We start from the raw sequence: 22,943 nt of genomic DNA on the forward strand, positions 1-22,943 counted from the left end.
AAGTCTATCAAATGAGTTCCTACCTTTGCCAGAGGAAGAATACAGTTACATTTACATTTCTTATATTTACTTTTTTTTTTTTTTTAGGTAATGAAAGTTTCGATTGTTGTTTAGCCTTAGTTTTTACTATTGTAGGATTTCTTTTCTTTTAGTGCACATGGTTTTTAGTCACGCTGCTTCAAAGAAAGAAGTAGACCAGAAGAAATGGTGGGCTGCAAAGCACGATTTATGCAAAGCTCCCAGAAGAGGAAGGTGATCCAACCAGAGTGTCTTAAGTCTAGGGGTTTTTACAGGCTTCTGGCGACCATTATAATATGATTACTCCTCCACGCGCCTGTCACCCAATCAGGTTTTTGTCCACGTGCTCATCTACCAATCAAGTAGTTGTTCACGTGGAAAGGGTGGAGGGCTCCTTCCAGGCTGGTGAAAGATCCTTTCAGGGGTGATCTTTTTTTCTTTTTCTTTTTTCTTCTTTTTACTTTTTCTTTTTGTGAGAAATGGCTTTCAGACAAAATCTAAATATGAAGACAGTTGTAAAAGGTTTGTACAGGGAAGTTTTTATTTTTGTTTGTTTTTTCCTTTTTTAAAATTTAAATTCGATTAACATATAGTATTAGTTTCAGAGGTAGAGTTCAGTGATTCACCTGCCTTTCTTCTGACTATCCTTATTATTTCATCGTACACAGTTTAATCATCATATGTAGCGCTTAAACTTCATATAAAATAAAATCATTAGTCCTAGTGAAGAATCTATAGTTCCATTCATTTAATACAATGTCTTTATCTTTTCTGAGATCCTTATTGTAAACTATCCAACTGGATCTATTTATTTATCAAGTAGTTTATTTTTAGAAAGATATATATTGTGTATATTGTATTCAATAAGTTCCTAATGTTATTTGGTTTTAATTTGCGTGAGAACTGAATGGATATAAGAACTTGCCTCACTCAGTATTTTTCTCGTACAGTGCTGACATTATCAATTCCAGCCCTTGATGTGACTGTGAAAAGTCTAAGGTGGGGTTGGCATGACCCATTGTATTTATTTTTATTTTGAAAAATAAGAAGCTTTACCAAGATGTGCTTTATTTATTTATTCAATGCTCAGATTTAGTTGTCTTATTTCAGGACAGTTTTTTTTTTTTCTGTTAATGCTTAGCTGTTTTCTACTGTGGGCCAGTCTTTAGGAATATTGATTTTATGCATGTCAGAACTCTTTTCTTTCTTAAGAATCACTTTTATAAAATAATTTTTTAAAAATTTTTTCTCACCATACAACATACCCTCCCCAAAGTCCATCACCCAGCCACCCCATCCCTACCACGCAGCTCCCCTCCAGCAGCCTACAGTTTGTTTCCTGAGATTAAGAGTCTCTTATGGTTTGTCTCCCTTTCTGGTTTAACCCCTTTCTAATTGTGTTGACTTGGTTTGCAGAGTCACTATTATATCATGATATTTCTAACAATTTTCTTTTATCAGATATCAGTGGGCATTCTTATCTTTCTGATAAGAATATCAGAGGTATTTTTCACCTTCCTTTTCTGTGTTGAAAGCTGCCAGCTTATTTTTCATTTCTTTATTATGTCTTACCCTTTTAATTTTATCTGTTACAGGAGTTCTTTTTCAGTCTAAATTTGTTCCATCCTGTGTTTACCCATCTATCCATTAACAGGCATCTTGGCTGCTTCCAAACTTTTGCACTTATGAATATAGCTACTCCAAACAGGCTTGGGCAGGCTTCTCAATGTCCCAGGACCTCAGTTTTTAAATCAATTAATTTGTGTAAATGCCAAGGAGCAACATTGCTGGACCATAGGGTAAGTGTATTTTGCCAGCCTTTCTTTTCTGTTTTCTTTTCTTTCCTTTTCTTTCTTTCCTTCTTATGATTTTTTTTCTATTTATTTGAGAGAGAGCAAGCAAGAAAGAGCATGAGCCAGGGCTAGGGGAAGAGGAAGAGGAAGAAGCGGGCTCCTTACTGAGCAGGGAGCCAAATGCAGGATTGGATCCTGGGACCCTGGGATCATGACCTGAGTTACCCAGGCACCCCAAGCGTATTCAGTGTATTAAGAAACTGGCAATATGTCTTTCAAAGTCATGTGTTTTTTATTATTACCTGGTGGTGAAACTTCTAAAAAAAAATCTCAGAGATTAAAATAGTCCACTGGGGGGGAAAAATGTCCTTGACCTAAGACTGATTTCTGCAGTTACTGTCTTGTTTTAACAATATGAACATACGTAAAGACTGCTCCAACTGGACAAATCTTACTGTGGGCCGTCCTCAACTTTGAAATCTAATCACCCCAAAGAAATGCTCTCCATCTACAGGATGGAGAGAGACTTAACCCTAGGGGCAGAGCCGTGCCCCCATCTTTGATAGGTCAGGCCATACCAGGATGCTGAGTCCTGAGCAAAATTTTATCTGCTGTGTCTAGCAGGGACTGGCAGGGACCGAGTTTGGTCCCCAGGCCTGGGAAGAAGCTCTGCTCCGAATCAGGACCATAGGATATGGACATTCCCTCTGGTCCATGGCTGTCCACCAGAACACCAAACAGGTGCTAAGGGCAACGGGGTAACATGCCCCCACTGGGGGTATAAGGAAACCAATGACCTGCTAGCCTTCCTGTTTATGAAGTTTTGGCTTTCTGTTCTTCTATTTCAAAGGCTGTTCAGAAAACAGAAAGCCACAGGAAATAAAACTGAAAGCCAGAACTCGCTCTGGGGGTGAACACTTCGGAGGAGGGGGTGCTGGGAAGCTGCTGTTGTTCATGGACTGAACAGGTGGTTGCAGCCCGGAAGCAGAGGCGCTGGGCTCAGGGGGCTTGCAGCTTTGGAGGGGTCCAGGCCACAGATGAGAGAAAGACAGGCCACATGCAGAGGTTGGCAGCCCTAAGACCCCTCCACCCCCACAAACCGCATTCTTTCACTTTGTCCAGAGTTCCCCATTGGTGTGAAAGAGGAACTATCACCAGAAAGGGAAAAAAGGGGAGAGAAGAAAATGGCTTCTGGGTTTCTTTCTGAGTTTGGTCTCAGGACCTCCCTAGCCTGGTAAACTTCTGCCCTGACCAGGGCATTTGAAAAATCTGACCTGACGTCTTCCCCAGATGTCATGAACCCCTGACCAGCTTTCTCTCTTCATCAAGAGTGCAGAGCTTGGAAGGGGGCAGTGAGTAGTAGAGTTCCTGGGAATGTTGGGAAAACCTGTGTTTGGTGTTCTGGTTCTGTCTCCCCCCACCCCTTAGTTCTCAGTCTTCCTTTCTCCCTCCCCCAACTCCTTGGCCTTCTTGGGTTGAAAATTTATGAAAGCTGCTCTCAAGAAGCATTAGTATATTAAGTGGAAGGCAGAGATATTTGGAACTGGCCCAGGTTTCCTTCTTTCCCAAGAACACAAATGCCTCAACTTTGGGAAAGAGATTTGTCTTAAAACTGGGTCTGAGTATGCATATACTCAGGTGGGGTGTCACTTTCTTGTCTCTTCTGGGGCCAGCACTGCCCTAAGAATTGTTGCCCAGTTGTGAGCACAGCCAGTTTGCTCCTCCGGGAGATGGTAAATGGCTGGAGCATTCCAGTCTCTTTCAGGGAGCTCAAGCAAAGAGCACTCACTCAACCAGCCCAGCTCACTGTTTATGGCAACTTGAGCTGAGAGTCCCCTCCTGGGCTCACTGACAGTAATCAGTTTTCTACTCCCCTGCTTGGACACTACTCGTTCAGGCACCATCGTTCATTCTGTGTCTCCTCAGATCCTGAGACCACAATGACCCACCTAGAATTCTGCCCTTTTCATGCCCTGAACCCCTTTCAGAAAGGGGAACCTCACTAGAGCAGATTTCTAAGTTTTCTGATTTTGTGCTCTGGTGTTATAGCACTTTCTGATAGCCGGCTCATGGAGGCCTGCCCTCACTTCCCCTACCCCCCATTCATCTTCCTATATCTCCCCACAGATTCAGGCCTCCAAACCTCCTACATTGCAGAAAGCTGTCACTTTTCTACTTGTAGACTTCCAGATATGTTTTACTACATTGCAGGCTGAATTTGTGGGTGTTCAGAGTGGTTTGATAGATATACAGCTAAATTCAATGGCCAGATGAAATGAGGTCCCCTACTCTTCCGTCATTCCATTTCTTACCAGCTGTGACCTTGATCAATTATCAAGCCCTTAAGTAGAGTTTCTTCATATGAAAAGTAAGGATAAGATAGCAGTTGCTCTGCCCAGTTACAAGATTCAAATGAGCTAACAGATGAAAGTCTTTGCCAGTGTATCTGGCTCATAGTAAATGTTCAATAAATTGTTATTCTTCCATTATAACTCTCTGGAAATAAAAATAAAGTAGCAGCAATCGTTCTGCCACCAGTGTGGAGACATCTAAGTGACATTAAGTTCATCTCCATTTTCCTACTACCCCCAGCAGGAAGTCAGTGAGTTGTTCAAATCAGTTTCTGATAGAAATCATTACTGGTTGAATTACTCATTCAAAGCACATGTGGAAAACATTTCTTCATGGGAACAAGCTTGAAAAGTACATGGTTTATAGCAGAAAATGTCTGCATAATTTAGAACTTGCCCATTCTTCCACTTTAAAACCATTCTGACTCATTCGGTCAAATGCCACTGAAATTCAGAGTGATCATTCTAATACATATATGATCAGGTCACTGGCTTGCATGGAATTTTTCAATAATTCCTCCTCTGCTCTCATTATACAACCCAAACGCCTAATGATAATTAAGGCCACATAATGTAATTATGTCTCCCTTTCCTTTCCATCTTTAAAATGCCTGTGCTCTCCAAACTTGATACCAAAAAAGAGAGAGAGAGAGAATATTATATACTGAGTAAATTTCCTAGTAGGGTAAAACACCAAGCTTGTGAAGAGCTCGAGAAGGTGCAATTGTCAAGCCAGAATTTGTACAGAAACTCCGTGGTGTTCACTGGAAATAATATAGTAGTCACCCCTTATCCATGGTTTCACTTCCTGTGTTTTCATGGACCCTTTTTAAACTGTGGTCCAGAAGTAGACAATCCTCCTGAGATCACCTCAGAAGGCCAGTAGTAGCTTAATGCTTCATCTCATTGCCTACATCATTCACCTCACTTCCTCTCATCACATAAGCATTTTATCATCTCACATCATCACAAAAGGAAGAGTGAGCACAGTATAATCAGATATTTTGAAATAGAAAAATGACATCTACATGACTTTTATTATAGTGTGTTGTTAAAATTGTTCTACTTTATTGTTGTTCATCTTAAGAGATTTAAGATTTTATGTGCCTATTTTATAACTTAAACTCTATGGTAGGTATATATAAGTACAAAACCCCCCCCCACACAACATAGTATATAGAGGGCTTGGGACTCTCTGCACTTGTGGACAATCCACTGGGGGACTTAGAATGTGTTCCCCATGGGTATGGAGGGATTGCTGCATTGCTGTGTTAGCAATTTGAGAAGGAATGAGGCCTCAGCCATCCATGAGTGATTGGGATTATAGTCACATCAGCAGCTGTAGTTCCAAAGACCTGAATTCCAGTGCAGAGGATGAATTCTCTGAAAGAGTGCATCAACTTTGGGTGTGGTGAGTGAATAGAGAACTGCAACCATGGAGGAGTTTGGCCAACTCATCTTAATCTTCATTCCATCAACACATACATACCATGGATGTACTTTCTCAACTTCCCCATGCTTGTGTTCTCATAGCTGTTATTTACCCAACTGAAACCACATTATATTGTGTTGCTATTACTTAACCAGTTTTCTTATTTCCCAATAAGAGTGTAGCTACATCCAGGAAGAGAACACAGTGACTTCTTCCTGATTGTGTTCTCAGTGCTTTGTGTAGTCCCTGATGGTTAGTAGTTAATACCTATTAATTAGTCTGGTTGAATGTATTTTTCTTTTGTGTATTTTTAAAAAATCATACTCTTAATAGTTTGTGGCCAGTTTGATTAAGAACATGTGTAGTCTTTCTGTATCATGAGGTATACTTGATAGTCTTTTGACATAGTTGATTTTGAGTAAAGTAGAACAATGATATAATCTCTCCTGCAAATAACCCAGAAACCTTTGAGATAAAGTACATCGACTCTATAACACAGCAATGATGCAAGTTATATTTAGCGACATTTAAGATTATCATTCATTATGCTAATTCTCCTATTATGAAATAAAATAGAAGTAGATTTTGACATTTGCGCAGTGGAAAGTAAGGTACAAGATATGTACCACAATTATTTTGTCAACGTAGGAAATAGATTTAATACTGGTACTTAAATCTTGTTTTTTGACGTTGGGGTTTTTAAATTTTATTTTTTAAGTTCTGTTTTATTGTGGTAATAACACTTAACTGAGGTCTACTCTCTTAACAAATTTTGAAGAGTATAATGCATTATCTTTTACTGTAGGTACAGAGTCATACACATCTCTAGGGCTTATTCATCTTGCTTAACTGAAACTTTATGTCTTTGATTAGTAATTCCCCATTTCCTTCCCTCCCCTTCCCCTAGCACCCATTATTCTGCTCTTTGATTCTCTGAATTTGACTATTTTAGATTAACTAATGTAATCATTTGGTCTTCATGTTTCTGTAGCTGACTTATTTGACTTAATGTCCTCATGTTTCATCCATGTCATCACATATTGCAGAATGTCATTCTCTTTAAAAAGCTGAACAGCATTCCATTACATGTATAGATCATGGTTTCACTATCAGTTCATCTACAGATGGACATTTAGGTTGTTTCCATGTTTTAGCTATTGTGAATAGTGCTGTACTGAACATGGGAGTGCTAATGTTGCCAAGATCCTCATTTCAGTTCTTTTGATGAATATCCAGAAGTGAGGCTGTTGAATAATATGGTAGTGCTATTTTTAATTTTTTGAGGAACCTCCATACTCTTTCACATAGGGTGGAATTCTTTCAGTTTTCCGCATAGAGTATTTTGTCTTCTGTGAAGAGTGAGAGTTTGACTTCTTTTTGGCCAATTCAGATGCCTTTTATTTTATTTTTTTGTTGTTGTTTGCTGAGGCTAAGAGTTCTAGTACTGTGTTGAGCAACAGTCCAGGCAGCTTTCTTCATCTCTATGGGCTGAAGGTCCCCTTCCTCCAGCTAGATGCACCAGGTTGAACAGCTTGGGAAAACTCCTGCTCCCGTGCACAGCAGGCCAGGAGAGCCCCTGTGGTACCAAATAAGCCAAGGCCAAAATAGCATGGTAAAACCTCTGAAAATTCACACTGGAAACACAGATCACAAAAGTGGGCCAGAACATGCATGCTAAATTGAAAAAAGGTGACTGCCTGCTAAAATGAAAATGAATAGTTCCCAGAGTCTCCAAACATAACAGACAGAATATCTAGGATACGATGGAAACTCATCTATCATACCATGAACCAGGGAAAGAACTTGATAAAAACTCTAGAAAACTAGGGATGGGGGAGGAGAACTTCAACTCAATAAAAAGCATCTATACAAAACATACAGATGACCTCATATTTAATGGTGAAAGACTAAATTCTCTCTCCCTGTTATTGAGAACAAGGGAATTATGTCCTATCTCACCACCAGCACTTAACATCATAGTGGAAATTCTAGGCAGTGCTATAAGACAAAAATATAAATGAACAAACAAAAATAAGCAAGACATATAGGATAGAAAGGAAGAATTAAAACTCCTTTTATTTGCAGATCACAGGATTGTCTACATAGAAAACCCGAGAAAAATGAAAACAAAACAAAGACTTCCTAGAACTAATGTGATCTCAGCAAGTTTGCAAGATACAAGTTCAACATACAAAAATCAATCACATTTCTATATACTAGCAATTAACATGTGATAACAGATTAAAGACACAATAGCAACCACAGTCATTCCAAAGAAAGTGAAATACTGATGTAAAAAACTAAAACATTCAGGATAAGAATGATGAAATTTTAACATGCCGATGAAAGGGGCACCTAGGTGTCTCAGTAGGTTAAGCGTCCAACTCTTGACTTCTGTTCAGATCATGACTTTAGGTTTGTGAGATCAAGACCTCCATTGGGCTGCACGCTCAGCAGGGAATCTGCTTGAGATTCCCTCTCCCTCTACTCTTCTTCCCATTTGTGTGTGCATGTGTGTTTTCTCTGTCTAAATAAATACAATCTTAAAAAATAAAGTGTTGATAAAAAGTAAAAGAAAACCTAGATAAATTGAGATACATACTGTGTTCATGGATTTGGAGACTGCAGGTGATCTATAGGTTTGATGTAATTTTTATCAATTATCAAAATCCCAGTAGGATTTTTGTAGAGATAAATTATAAACAGTCTTATTCCAGAATTCAAATGGAAAGGCACAGGCCTTAGGAAAGCTAAAAACAATATTTAAAAAGAAGAATAAAGTGGGGAAATCCTCCTATATGATGTAAGATCATTAAAACAATAGTTTCAGAGTGCTGGACACATAGATTAATATAACGGAATACAGAACTCACAAATAGGCCCATACAAATATGACCAATTGAATTTTCACAGAGGTACAAAAACACTTCATATCAAAATATTTAAATGTAGGCACTGGACTATCAGAAAAATCTCTGGCCAGTGTTCTGCACTTGAGGGAAATGGTGTTATCTGAAACTAGAAGAAAGACCAAGAAAAGTGGGGCAGAGTTCAAGTAAGACTAAATAATTTTCATGAGATTTTGCTGTTTTGTATAATTTTTTTTTTTTTATCACTGATGTGTTTCAACAAAACAAAATCTGGTAAGAGTACTTTTATTTTATTTATTTATTTTTTAAAAAGATTTTATTTATTTATTTTTTTATAGATTTTATTTATTTATTTGACAGACAGAGATCACAAGTAGAGAGGCAGGCAGAGAGAGAGGAGGAAGCAGACTCCCCGCTGAGCAGAGAGCCCGATGTGGGGCTCGATCCCAGGACCCTGGATCATGACCTGAGCTGAAGGCAGAGGCTTTAACCCACTGAGCCACCCAGGTGCCCCTATTTATTTTTTTGACAGAGAAAGGAGACACAGTCAGAGAGGGAACACAAACAGGGGTGTGGGAGAGAGAGAAGCAGGCTCCCTGCTGAGGAAGGAGCTTGACATGGGATTCGATCCCAGGACCCCAGGCTCATAACCAGAGATGAAGGCAGATACTTAATAACTGAGCTACCCAGGTGTCCTAAAATTACTTTTACATTACTCACTTGGAGTAGTTTTTTCTATTGACTAGTAATAGCCCTGAAGAAACTTTTTTATTTTCACAGATAATTAGTCACTTATTTCTGTCTCTTAAATACATGCCTAATTTTAGAAAAAAAAATCTTGTTTCAGAAAAGGAAAAATCCTTTTCCTAAGTGAAATTAAAATAGTTCTCTGTGTCCTCTGTCCTTTCACCATGCAAAAAACATGCCAGTGTATCTTAAGTATGGTGTCAGCACAGGGTTTCATAAGAAAGTGAACAAGATCTTAGGGCTTAGAAGTCATGAAATGCATAGTTTAGTATAGAGTTAATTAGAAAGTTATTTTCTCATGTTTCACCCTTCACAGTTTGTGTTCCAGCCATCTTAAATATCAGGAGGTTTCTCGGCTACATTCCATGTTCTCTTCTCTTTGGGCATAGATGAACACAGTTTCCTTCAACTGGAGCCCTTCTGCCATTTCAGCCTCACTGTTTTGTTCAGCTAACACATCATCATGACTGTAAGAACTAATTTTTCTGTTTCTTTTCCTCATAGTGAGGAGCTGTTACAGGAATAGAAACTGAGATTTTATGAGTGTATGAGGAGTATAATGTATAAATGTCAGAGGAGTCAGGGGAATCAACATTTGACCTTTACTGACTATGTAGGGTCTTAAACTTACAAAGTAGTTTCTAAATCACTCTAAATGATTTAGAATCATTTCCAAATCAAAGTAGTCTGTCAGTATCTGTGAATTTAAAGACAAATTAGTCTTTACTCAAGAAGCTTATTTTAAAATAAAAATGGTAATATTAGCCTCATTATTTAGTTGTACTAATTAAATGAGAACAGATACTTAAGTCTTTCATCCATACTTCTGTATCATGGTAAGGGACAATAAACCATAGTTTTATGTTATCACACCATGAGAATAATAGTAAAAGTATCATTATTAGTTCTGTCATCTGTATAGGAATTCCAAGAAAATGTGAAATTTATCAAGGTTTACTTTCTGTCCTCTTTGACAACAAAATCATGAAAAAATGAAAAGAGGATAAACCTGAAATTTATATTTACTTCTGCCGATGTACAAGTTGAGAGTTACCACATTTATGCTGAGAACCATAAGGGGCATTTGCTGTAGCAAGTGGTTTTCAGCATGGCTTTTTTCTCTTTCCTTTTTAGTCATGTATAACCGAAGCCAAAGCTTCAGTTAGAGGAAGTTCTAACCAGAATGTGAGTTTTTCTCGTTTTTGTCACATTCTGGAGATGAAATTGCCAACTGAGGGAGCTATTCTGTAAAAACTGAGCACAAAATGCATGATGGCAATCAACTGAAGAAAGACTGTGAGACAGTGGAATTGACAGACTCAAGTAAGAAGCTGGACTGTATGTCATGAATGTGGGCACTGAGGTGGTAAGATTATAGCAGTGATGGGATCTAGTTTCTGCACAGGGACTTTTCAAGGATGAGAGGTGGAGTGCTGAAGTTTATAAATTAGTTTATAATTTTTGTAAAACTATGCAGTTACTTAAGTGCACTTGTCCTAACAAGTAAGGAGAGAGAACTATTAGAGAAAGTTGTAAGAGAATGGGGGTCAGGTTAAATTTATGATTGAGAATAAGTATTTAAAAATTAATATCACTGAAACACATACTATTTTATCGATATTAATATTATTAATAACCCATCAACCAGCTGTTAAATATTAAAATTTAAAATATTAAATTAAACATTAAATGATGAAATTAAAAATTAATAAACAATAAAATTAATTTTACTGGGGGGCACCTGGGCGGTACAGTTGGTTATGCACCCAACTCTTGATTTTGGCTCAGGTCATGGTGTCAGGGTCATAAGACGGAGCCCCACACTGGGCTCCAGTTTCTGCATGGAATCTGTTTAAGAGTGTCTCTCTCTTCTTAACTAAATAAATTCATTATTTATTATAAATTATTCATTAACATTATTTTATCAATATTAATATTAATTCTATTTATTATTTTAAATATTTATTCATATTATTATAAATATAAATTTAATTTATTATACACTTACTAATTATTAAAAAATAATTTTACTGAAAAGAGCAATACATAGTTGAAAGTGTTATATTGACATATGGTATTATCATTATTAAATAAGGCAAAAAGGGGGATGCCTGGGTGGCTTAATCAGTTAAGTGTCTGCCCTGGCTCAGGTCATGATCTCAGGATTCTGGGATTGAGCGCCACATCCAACTCCCTGTTCAGCAAGGAGTCTGCTTCTCTCTTTCCCTCTGCCTCTTCTCCCAGCTCGTGTACTCCCTCTCTTAAATAAATAAATAAATAAATAATATCTTTAAAAATAAGTAAGGTAAAAAAATCTATAATGAAATCTCATAGGAAAGAAAGAATTAAAAAGGAAAGTTTAAATAAAGAGTTTAACAAATAAAAAACATAAACAGAAGTCAAAGGAAAAACAATAGAGCATTCAAATAGAATTATCTTACTTTGTATTTTAAAGATTTTATTTATTTATTAGACAGAGATCACAAGTAGGCAGAGAAGCAGGCAGGGGGCGTGGGGGAAGCACGCTCCCCACCGAGCAGAGAGACTGATGCAGGGCTGGATCCCAGGACCCCGGGACCATGACCTGAGCTGAAGACAGAGGCTTTAACCCACTGAGCCACCTAGGCGCCCGGCGAGGCTTGAAACTTAAAAATATAAAACAAAAAACTTGTATTTGTGGGCACTTGGGTGGCTCAGTGGGTTAAACCTCTGCCTTTGGCTCAGGTCATGATCTCAGGGTCCTGAGACAGAGCCCCACATCAGGCTCTCTGCTCAGCAGGGAGTATGCTTCTCCCCCAAACCCCCGATTCCCTCTCTGCCTGCTTATGATCTCTTTCTGTCAAATAAATAAATAAAATCTTAAGAAAAAAACCCTTGTATTTGAGGCTTTACATGATGACTTAATAAGTGAAAAAAAAAAGTATTTTGTACCAGTTGGGAAAAATTGAAGTGAAAAAAATTGAAGTGAAAAAAAATATTTTTGTCTTTGGTAGAAATAGTAATCAATTTAGAGAGAAGGCATTTCAGATGAGGAAAAGATGATTCCTAATTATTGTTAAATGACTTCATTTATTTCTTTATTCATTTGGTATTATGAGTATTTCTACAACAGCTGCTTTAAGGTATATGTCAGATAATTCCAACATCTGTATCATCTCACCATTGGCTTCTCTTGATTGTCTTTTCCCATGGAAGTTGAAATTTTCATGGTTATTCATATGCTGAGTAATTTTGGACTGTATTCTGGACATGTTGAATGAATATTTTGTTGTGAGACTTTTGACTTTATTTAAATTTTTGGTTTTAGCAGGCAATTACTCTGGCTAAATTCAGGCATTCTGTCTGCTTAGATTCCAAAGTAAGCTCACTTTTTGGATCCTTTGTAGGGTTATTCACATCTTTCCTGCATGTATATCAACCAGTGGTCAATCTGGTAAACGTTAATGAAAAGCTTTCTAGTGTGGATAGAATATATTTTTTAAGATTTTATTTATCTTAGAGAAAGAGAGAGAGTGAAAGAGAGCTTGAGAGGGGAGAAGGTCAGAGGGAGAAGCAGACTCCCCACGGAGCTGGGGGCTTGATGTGGGACTCGATCCCAGGACTCCAGGATCAGGACCTGAGCTGAAGGCAGTCACCCAACCAACTGAGCCACCCAGGTGTCCCTAGTGTGGATAGAATGTTACAGAGAAATATGCCTGTTTAGCCAAGAACATCTCTAGATGAAGGAGCTAAGAGAGTGTGTGGTAGCCAAGAGATGGAGTCAGAAGTTCCAATGATTTAAATTTTACATGATTTTAAAATTTACAAGAGGTTTTGGGGGTACCTGGGTGGTTCAGTCCTTAAGTGTCTGCCTTCGGCTCAGGTCATGATCCCAGGGTTCTGGGATCGAGCCCTGCGTGGGGCTCCCTCCTCAGTGGGAAGCCTGCTTCTTTCTCTCCCACTCCCCTGCTCCCTCTCTCAGCTGTGTCTCTATCAAATAAGTAAATAAATAAAATCTTAAAAAATTTACAAGAGGTTTTAGATAATGTAGAATGTTTTGAGCTACAATGCAAATGTAGAAAATTGTACAAAACAAATACACAGCTTAATGAATTATTCTAAGTTGAGCATCCTAATTAAATACTGTCTTTGTCAGAGAAAGAAGCTTGCTACCAAGTTCAGAGGCCCTCCAGGCATTCTCTTGAATCAAACTAAATTGACTTTTAGGAGAATCATTATCTCACTTTAATTTTGACTTAAAAAAGAAAGCATTTTAAGTTCATTTTTAATCAAAAGGTTCCCCCATGGGCGCCTGGGTGGCTCAGTGGGTTAAGCCACTGCCTTTGGCTCAGGTCATGATCTCAGGGTCCTGGGATCAAGTCCTGGGCTCTCTGCTCAGCAGGGAGCCTGCTTCCCTCTCTCTCTCTCTGCCTGCCTCTCCATCTACTTGTGATCTCTCTCTATCAAATAAATAAATAAAATATTAAAAAAAAAAAAGTTCCCCCATGATTGCTTTTTAAAATTTGCTTTTTACTTTTTTCTTTAAGATGCAAGATAATTAACTATGTAGAATTACGTAGAATGTTTTTTAATTGACGTGATTCTCTATCTCTTGTATTTCTATTAAATTGGTACCTGGGTCTGGAACTTTAATGAGATTTGCTGCTGCCCCTCGGAACAATTTGTTACTTAAGCTGTAACCCCTGGAGGATTTTACTAGTTACCAAGCACATTTAGATATGGCCTAAGACATTTAGACCTGGCAACAGGTCTTTGGGGAGAAGGACGATATCCCACCGTGAAGCTGGGCAGCTGGGGAAGCCTGGCTCACTCAGGGCGGAAGGCCGCCCCTTCACAGAAGCCGGGCAGCCAGGAACGCCCGGCCTGCCCAGCCCGCCCAGGGTGGAACTCCCCCCCCCCGCTTCAGGGAAGCCGAGCACCGGGGAATGCCGGGTCAGCTCAGGGTGGAACGAAAACCGCCTGCTTCCCTTTTCCGTTATCGCTCCTTTCTCTTCCCAGAAGTGCTCGTTGTTAGTTAGATGAGTCCTTTGAATGTGCTTGTTTAACTATAAACTTTATTCTCCTCCTTGCTTGCAGGCAAGACGCGACTAACGTTTGACCGTCGATCATTCTGTTGGCTATTGTTTTCTATCCAATAAAAGTGAGATGGTGGAGTCGCTCGGGGCAGCAGTCCTTTGCGACTGCTGTCCCCTGCTCCCAGTCTTTTGCTGCTGACTTGTGTGTGCCTAATTCTTCTCTCGTCGCGGACTGGAAGCAGCAGAGATTTGTATTTAGTATTTGGGAGGCATGCAAAGCTGTTCATGGGTTGTATGTTAAGATCAATTTTAATTTCTGTGAACAATTAAATCAAGAACGAAAATTGCAAATTCACAAAATAACAGGACAATTGCCCCCTCTAGTGGAAAGGAATGGAGTGGAACTAGCATTTTGATGGTTAATTCTTCTACTAGCCTGATGTCTATTCTGCATTGAATATAAACAAAAACAAAAACACATTTTTAATTATGTTTTTTTCCAGGTAATCTGCATCCAAGGAAGCATTCTATTACCAATACTCTGAATCGACTGTTGGTTTTATCCATAATCATATTGCTTATAATTACAGTGACTGCAATACTAGTGGGTTTGTTAGGTAAGTGAATTGTAATCTTTGTTCATCTAGAGAAGTACACTTTCCAAAAGAAGAGAGGACTTATAGATAATTTTCCTGTTATTTACACTTCCTAATTTTTAAAAAATTTCACTGAGTTAAATTCTAATTACCTTGTAAGTTGGGTCTTTGATTTTAATTGTGTAATATAGAGGTCATATTATTGCAAGCTTAATAGAAGGACCAGAGCCTGCATAAGGTAGAACCCAGTTTCCAACCATATTGTGCTTTAATTTATATTATTGCTAGGCCTTTTATCATGTAGTTTTACTCTACGGGTATACATATATATATTTATATACTCATATATTTTATTTACAAACATGTAATTATATACTTTGTATATTTTATATATAAATTTACTCTCAAATTACATTTTCTTTTTAAAAATTTTTCTTTGGATTAAGGATGTGTGAAAAATTAGCTATAACTGACATATAATATTATATTAGTTTCAGGTGTACAATATAATTGAAATTACATTTTCAACTAAAATTACTGCAAAGGTATTGTGTGCAGATCCTTATGGAGGACACATCAAAATAGAGCTGTATAAGCTGAGTGTGTATGATTTATGAAATTGTATTTATGTTTGAATATTGGCCAAGAATTCAGTAATTTTAAATAATATGTTAGTGAGGACATAGGCTGAGATGATATTAGAAAGAAGAGAGGACCACAAAAACATGGTGGCTTACAAAATATAGACCTCTCTGGCCTTTCAATAATCCTGTCACATAGGAATAGGACTGGGGGCTGTTATTTTCCATCATTCCCTATGATATCACTGACTTTATCCTCATAGGACTATTTAGTCATATATCTGGTGATTTCATCTCAAGAAACCTTATTCACAAAAGATATCTATACCCTGCCCCTCATTTTATTTAGGAAAGAATCTAGAGCTCTTGAACTATCTGTTCTCTAAGGCTGATAAAATGTTGCTATTGATTACCTGGCATTAAGGAAAGGTAACAGTAGTCCAGAGTTTAAGGCATTATTAATTCTTTTTTCAATCAACCCACTAAGACATTAGTTGAACCTTAGCTTTGACATTTATTATGTAGTGTATGCAATGACTTTCAGAATTTTATTCCTCATTTGAAAAAGAAAGATAATACATTTAGTATTTCACATGACCATTGAAAAGTGTATTAGAAAGCACTTGATAATATATATAGGAAAATATAAAAGCAAGTTGTTTTTATTTTTAGTAACTGGTAGAAAATTGCATCGGATATCATCAGAGTGTCTTGAAGCTGCATGCCCAGAAAGCTGGATTGGTTTCCAAAGAAAGTGTTTCTATTTTTCTGATGACTTCAAGAATTGGACATTCAGCCAGAGGTTTTGTGACTCACATGGTGCTGATCTTGTTCAAGTTGAAACCATCAAGGAACTGGTAAGAAAATAGTTTTACCTAGAATTAAAAATAAAAACGACCCCTCCAGTTCACTCCCAAAAGGGGGAAAAAACAAGTACTCTTTCTGTAAATCCCTTGGAAATCACTTCAGTTGGAAGGAGTTGAAGAAAAAAATGGCAGCCCATCTCTGTATCTTCCCCTCAGCAATGAAAAGGAGCAGTGGCTCCTGGAATCTGTACCTAAATCTGTACAACTATTGAGCTAGCAGAAACTTCCTCAAGTAACTGTTTTGGAACTCTGGAGTCTTGTACCATCCAAGGGATAACTTAATGAAGAGGTTAGTAAATTTCATTTAATCCCAGTGAGTTTCAACTTTCCCACTCAGTGGCTACTATTCCCCACACTTCATCATGGCTGGGAGCCATGGATACTTCTGACCATATTCCTGGTAAAACTTGCTGGAACCAGGATGGCCAATAAGAGTATTGTTCTTCAAATATTTTGGTTACATATTGTGATTTAAAAAAAATAAATTTTTATTTATTTATTTGATAGAGAGATCACAAGCCAGCAGAGAGGCAGGCAGAGGGGAGGGAGAAGCAGGCTCCCCACTGAGCAGAAAGCCCAACATCCCCTGGGATCCCCTGGGATCATGACCTGAGCCAAAGGCAGAGGCTTAACCCACTGAGACACCCAGGTGCCCCTGTGTTTTGATTTTTGAGTGCTGCTTTTCATTGCTGAGGGGAAGATACAGAGATGGGCTGCCATTTTTTCTTCAACTCCTTCCAACTGAAGTGATTTCCAAGGGATTTACAGAAACTGTACTTGTTTTTTTTTTCCCCCTTTTGGGAGCCAGGCATTTAAGAAAATCTTTGGCTGGTAACTGGCTGACCTTAGAAATAACAGAATAAAAATTTCAGTGACCAAACAGAGTTGGGAATACACTTTTTCCAAAAATTATTAGAAAAGTCACAAACAGATGGCTCCAAATCTCAATAATCAAAATTCAAAAATCTTTGAAGAAAATAATTATATTCCCAGAGTTAACACATAAAATACATATAAATACATATAAAATACATATAAATACATATAAATATATGTAAATACATATAAATATATGTATATAAATACATATAAAATACACATAAAATACCATAATGTACAGTTCTGAACAAAGAAATTACAAAGCATAAAGATGAATAGAAAGCATAGCCTATTCACAGGGAGATATATCTGACAGAAACCATCCCTGAAGGAGCCCAGTCATTGGAAATATTAGTCAAAGATGTAAAATCTACTGTCCTAAATATGGTCAATGAACTAAAGAAAACCATAGACAGACAAAGTAAAAGAAATCAGGAAAATGGTATATAAATAAAATGAGAATATCAATACAAAGTAGGCATTATTAAAGGAACAAAATAGAAATTCTCGAGCTGAAAGTACAATGATTGAAATGAAAAGCTCACTAGAGGAGTCAAAAGCATATTTGAACAGGAAGAAGAAAGGATCAGCAAACTTGAAGATAACACAATTGAATGTATCCTGTTTGGGAATAGAAAGAAAAGAAACCAAAGATAAATGAACAGATCCCGAAGGAATGGTAGTGTCATCAAGCAACTCAATATATGCCTTGTAGGGATCTCAGAAAGAAAAGAGAAAAAGAAGTAGGAGAAATATGTAAAGAAATAATGGCCCAAAGCTTCCCAAAGTTGAGGAAGGAGATGAATATACATGTCCAGGAGTCTCAACAAATCCCTAAGCAAGATAAATTCAAAGAAATCCCCACAAAGACAAATTAGATCAAGTAGTCAAAACCCAAAGAGAAATTTGAAAGCAGCAAGAGGAGGGACTAGTCAGGTACCTGGGATCCTTAGTAAGATTAATAGTTGATTTATCCTGAGATACTATAGAAGCCAGAAAGGTGTGGAATTACATATTTTAAAAATTCTGGGGGCACCTGGGTGGCTCAGTGGGTTAAAGCTTCTGCCTTCGGCTCAGGTCATGATCCCGGGGTCCTGGGATGGAGCCCTGCATCAGGCTTTCTGCTCAGCAGGGAGCCTGTTTCCCTTCCTCTCTCTCTGCCTGCCTCTCTGCCTACTTGTGATCTCTGTCAAATAAATAAATAAAATCTTTAAAAAAAAAAAATGCTGTGGGAACCTGGGTGGCTTAGCGGGATAAGCCTCTGCCTTCAGCTCAGGTCATGGTCTCAGGGTCCTGGGATCAAGTGCCACATCGGGTTCTCTACTTGGCAGGGAGCCTGCTTCCCCCTCTTTCATCCTGGCTCTCTGCCTATTTGTGATCTGTCTCTCTGTCAAATAAATAAATAAAATATTTTCTAAAAAATTCTGCAAAAGACCCTGCTGAATCAATAATTCTGTATCTGTTGGGACACCTGGTTAGCTCAGTTGTTTAAGCGTCTGCCTTCGGCTCATGTTGTGATCCCTGGATCCTGGGATTTAGTCCCACCCTGGGCTCCTTGCTCAGTAGGGAGTCTGCTTCTCCCTCCACCTGCTGCTCTCCTTGCTTATGCTCTACCTCTCTGACAAATAAATAAAATCTTTAAAAAAATAATTCTGTATCTGTTGAAACTGTCTTTCAGAATGGGGAAAAAATTAAAACACTTCTAGACAAACAGCAGCTAAGGGATTTTCTTAGTAGTAGACCCATCCTTAAGCAACTGTAAAGTCTGAAATTAAAGTACATTAGATAGTAACTCAGAGCCAAAATAATAAAGAACACTCATAAAGTTAACCACACAGATAAATTACAAAAGCCAGTATTGCTATACTCTTGGATTAGTTTGTAACTTCTCTTTTTTCAGAAAAGATTTACAAGATGAATTCATAATACAGTATTATAGATCTGTGTTAATGTGCATGCAATGTATACATATAATATACATATATGTACATAATATACATATAATCTATGACAATAATATAAAGACAATGTTGGAGAAATATAGGGGCAAAATATTTATACAGTATTAAAACCAAGTTCATACTATAAACTAGATTGTTATAAGTTTAAGATGTTAACTGCAACCCCCAAGGTAACCACTAATAAAATTACTAAAATCCATACAGAAAAAGAAAGAGGGAATAAAAATGGCACTTACAAAAGCTCAACTCAATAAAAAATACAATAATAGAGAAATTAGAGAATAAAGAACATATAAGAGGTGTAAAAAATAAATACGGATTCCTCACTGGGAGTGGAACCTACTAAAAAAAAAGATAAATGGTAGACGCAAGTCCTTCTTTATGGGCAATCATATTAAATGTAAATGGATGAAACTATTTGATTAAAAGGTGGAGACTGGAAGTTGGATGAAAACAAAACGAGATCCATCTGTATGTTCTCTCTCAGAGACTCACCATAGATATAAAAACACAAAGAAGTTTAAAGTGAAAGGATGGAAAAAGATACTACACACAGGGGCGCCTGGGTGGCTCAGTGGGTTAAGCCGCTGCCTTCAGCTCAGGTCATGATCTCGGGGTCCTGGGATCGAGTCCCGCGTCGGGCTCCCTGCTTGGCGGGGAGCCTGCTTCCTCCTCTCTCTCTCTCTCTCTCTGCCTGCCTCTCTGCCTACTTGTGATCTCTGTTTGTCAAATAAATGAATAAAATCTTAAAAAAAAATTAAAAAAAAAAAAAAGATACTACATGCAAATAGTTACCAAAATAGAGCTGTGTGACTAGATTCTTGTTGGATGAAATCGACAAAAGCAAAAAAGTTTATGACACAAAGAAGGATATTATATCTTGGTACAAATTTTGATACAGTAAGATCTAACAATTATAAACTTGTGGTACCTTAATAACACAGGCCCCAAATATATGAAGGAACAATTGACATAAGTGAAATGAGAAATAGTTCTATTATAATAGCTGAAGACTTCATGATTCTACTTTCAATAATGGGTAGAACAACCAAAGAGAAGAACAGTGAGGAAATAGAAGTCTTGAACAGTTCTGTAAACCAATTAGATGTAGAAGACATGCAGAAAACTCCTCCCAACAACAGAACACATATTCTTCTCAAGTGCACATGGAATGTTTGTTGGGATAGATCATATGATAGGCCACAAAACAAGTTAGTAAATTTGAAAAGATTGAAATCATATAAGGTTCTTTTTGCAGTTACAGTGGAATGAAATTAGAAATCAACAACAGAAAGAAAAGTGGAAATATGTTGAAGTTAAATAACCCCCTGTTAAATATCCAGTGAACAAAAAAGAAATCACAAGGGGTGCCTGGGTGGCTCAGTGGGTTAAAGCCTCTGCCTTCAGCTCAGGTCATGATCCCAGGGTCCTGAGATTGAGCCCCGCATCGGGCTCTCTGCTCGGCAGAGAGCCTGCTTTCCCCTCTCTCTCTGCCTGCCTCTCTGCTACTTGTAATCTCTGTCTGTCAAATAAATAAATAAAATCTTAAAAAAAAAAAAAAAAGAAATCACAAGGGAAATTAGAAGATACCTTGAGACAAATGAAATGAAAACACAACATATTCATGGTATGTGGTAGAAGCAATATAAGAAGGAAATTCAGAGCTGTAAATGCATACCTTAAAGAAAAAAAAATATAAAAGTCAGTATCCCAACTGTATACCTCAAGGAAAAGCAAAAATAAATATGTTTATGACTTCAAAAGAGTAAAAATTTTCCTAAGAAATCATTAAATCACAAATCCACTAATCATAAGGGAAAATCACACATTTAATTATAGTGAAATTAATATTTGTAATAATAAAAAATACTCTGTTAACAAGGATGTATAGCATGGAAAACAGGCCTATAAGGCTGGTGTGAGTGTAATTTCTTACAATGACATAAAAAAGGAGTTTGGTGTCATTTAGTACAATTGACAATAAGTATCCACTGTGGCTGGATCATCCATTCCAGGACAGGTGCCAAAAATGTCATTACAACATTTATAATAACTTCAAACTTGAAATAATACTGGTGGAAACCAATAATATAACAGATAAACAAATTGTGGATTATTAATACAAAGTAGCACTATGCTGAATTAAAAGTGAACAAATTATCAGCAATTTCTCTTAGTTTTAATATTTGTGTGTGTATGTTGCTGTAGCATATCTAGTCTCTATGTATTATAAAACAATATAAAATTAAAAAGGAGAAAATCCTAAGAGCAGTTAAGAATATAGTATAGAGGTGCTGCTAGGTGGCCCAGGTCATGATCATGAGGTCCTGGATTTGAGCTTCACATCAGGCTCCCTGCTCAGCAGGGGGTCTGCTTCTCTCTCTCCCTCTGCCACTCCTGCTTGTTGTGTCTCACTCTGTCAAATAAGTAAATAAAATATTTAAAAAAGAGAACATAGAATACAAGCAACACTTCTTCTGGGAGAGGTCAGAGAATGACAGGTTAATGCATATCATCTTTGTTTTCTAAAAGAATTTCCTACTGAGGTATAAAGGCCCTTATGACCACTGGATTGGGCTCAGCAGAGAACTAGGCCAACCGTGGAAATTGATAAATGGCACTGAATGGAGCAACTGGTAAGTTCTGAAAGATATGATAGCACTATTTGTATTTGAATTTACTTTGCATGAAATCAAATGTATTCTCCAGTTATATCCTCTAAGAATTTTTATTTTAGGATTAGTTATAAAGGAATAAAGTGAAAAATTGTAGGTGGTAGAGGTTTTGAAACCTCCTCCAACCAATACCATGTGGCATGGTAGAATGATGAACTTGACAACAGCCTCCTGTGTGTCATTGACCAACTCTTTCACGTTGAGCAAACTACACACTATCTTTAAGTATGTTGCTTACCTCTACAACAAAATTAATTGTACTTGCTCTATTGATCTCACAGGGTTGATGTGAGAATCAGAGATTTTGATGTATATGGCTGCACTACTTAAACTTTAAAATCTTATATAAATGCAAGTTAAATTATATTAAACTATCACTGCCTCAGTATTCAACCATTTACATAGGGATGAGTGATGGTAATGGCATCCATTACAAGATCATAATTATAATGGTCAGCACAAATACAGTTTGGCATTGTCAAATTTAATCTCAATCTTATATCTATTGGGTCTTTATATTACTGGGAAAATTTCAGATAATGCTGGAAGACTTGGATCCAGACAGTTCTGCTAAATGTTTTCTTGTCTGAGCACATGAAGTTTTGAAAAGTTGCTTTATGAGGTTATGAAAAAGACTTCAGCATTGGAAATATCACATTTTTTTGGTGAAAAAGGCACTAGGTAGGACATTCATAGTTTTGAAAACTAGTTCTTACTAGCTTTTTGATCTTGGACAGATACTAAGTTTTAAGAGTTAGAACTTATGTTTATACACTGTTGTATGTGTAGTGCCTAGCACATTGTGGAAACTTGTTAAATATTTTGTTTTAATCTTTACTTCTTCCTCAGAAATACTGAAATAATAATAGTCACTTCACCTAATTCTCTAAGTATTTAAAGGAGCAAATATATTGTTAACTATTCAGTTGTTGAAAATTGTTCATCACACAGAAATGAAAAATATATTTTATTAAGGGCTAGCATGTCTCAACCGTAGGCAAATCAGGTCACATGAAAACAATTTCACACAGTACAGAGGAAAAACTTATAGTCTAAATGCTGATTGAGATGTCTGTGGCAGGCCATTTAAATGCTGATGAACACCACAAGAGAAAATAAAGACCCAAGAATAGCAGCAACAACAAAAATTACCTGCAAT

General features: G+C 37.3%; 1 protein-coding gene across 5 annotated transcripts in view; it reads left to right on the forward strand.

The window, feature by feature from the left end:
• Window positions 1–408: 408 nt before the first annotated feature.
• The window catches only part of CLEC2D (C-type lectin domain family 2 member D), a 32,489-nt gene continuing 9,954 nt past the window's right edge, over window positions 409–22,943 (forward strand). For 2 of the 5 annotated variants that reach the window (XM_044226807.1, XM_044226806.1), the window contains exons 1-4: window positions 10,346–10,534; window positions 14,730–14,843; window positions 16,076–16,260; window positions 21,642–21,745. In XM_044226807.1, coding sequence (XP_044082742.1) covers window positions 10,477–10,534; window positions 14,730–14,843; window positions 16,076–16,260; window positions 21,642–21,745 — 461 coding nt within the window. In that variant the 5' untranslated portion in view covers window positions 10,346–10,476. Of the gene's footprint in view, window positions 541–10,314; window positions 10,535–14,448; window positions 14,519–14,729; window positions 14,844–16,075; window positions 16,261–21,641; window positions 21,746–22,943 lie in introns of those variants that run through there. The other 3 variants (XM_044226809.1, XM_044226808.1, XM_044226810.1) reach the window with 3 other exon arrangements.

Source organism: Neovison vison, chromosome 12 (assembly GCF_020171115.1).
Source record: "Neovison vison isolate M4711 chromosome 12, ASM_NN_V1, whole genome shotgun sequence".
Classification (NCBI taxonomy): domain Eukaryota; kingdom Metazoa; phylum Chordata; class Mammalia; order Carnivora; family Mustelidae; genus Neogale; species Neogale vison.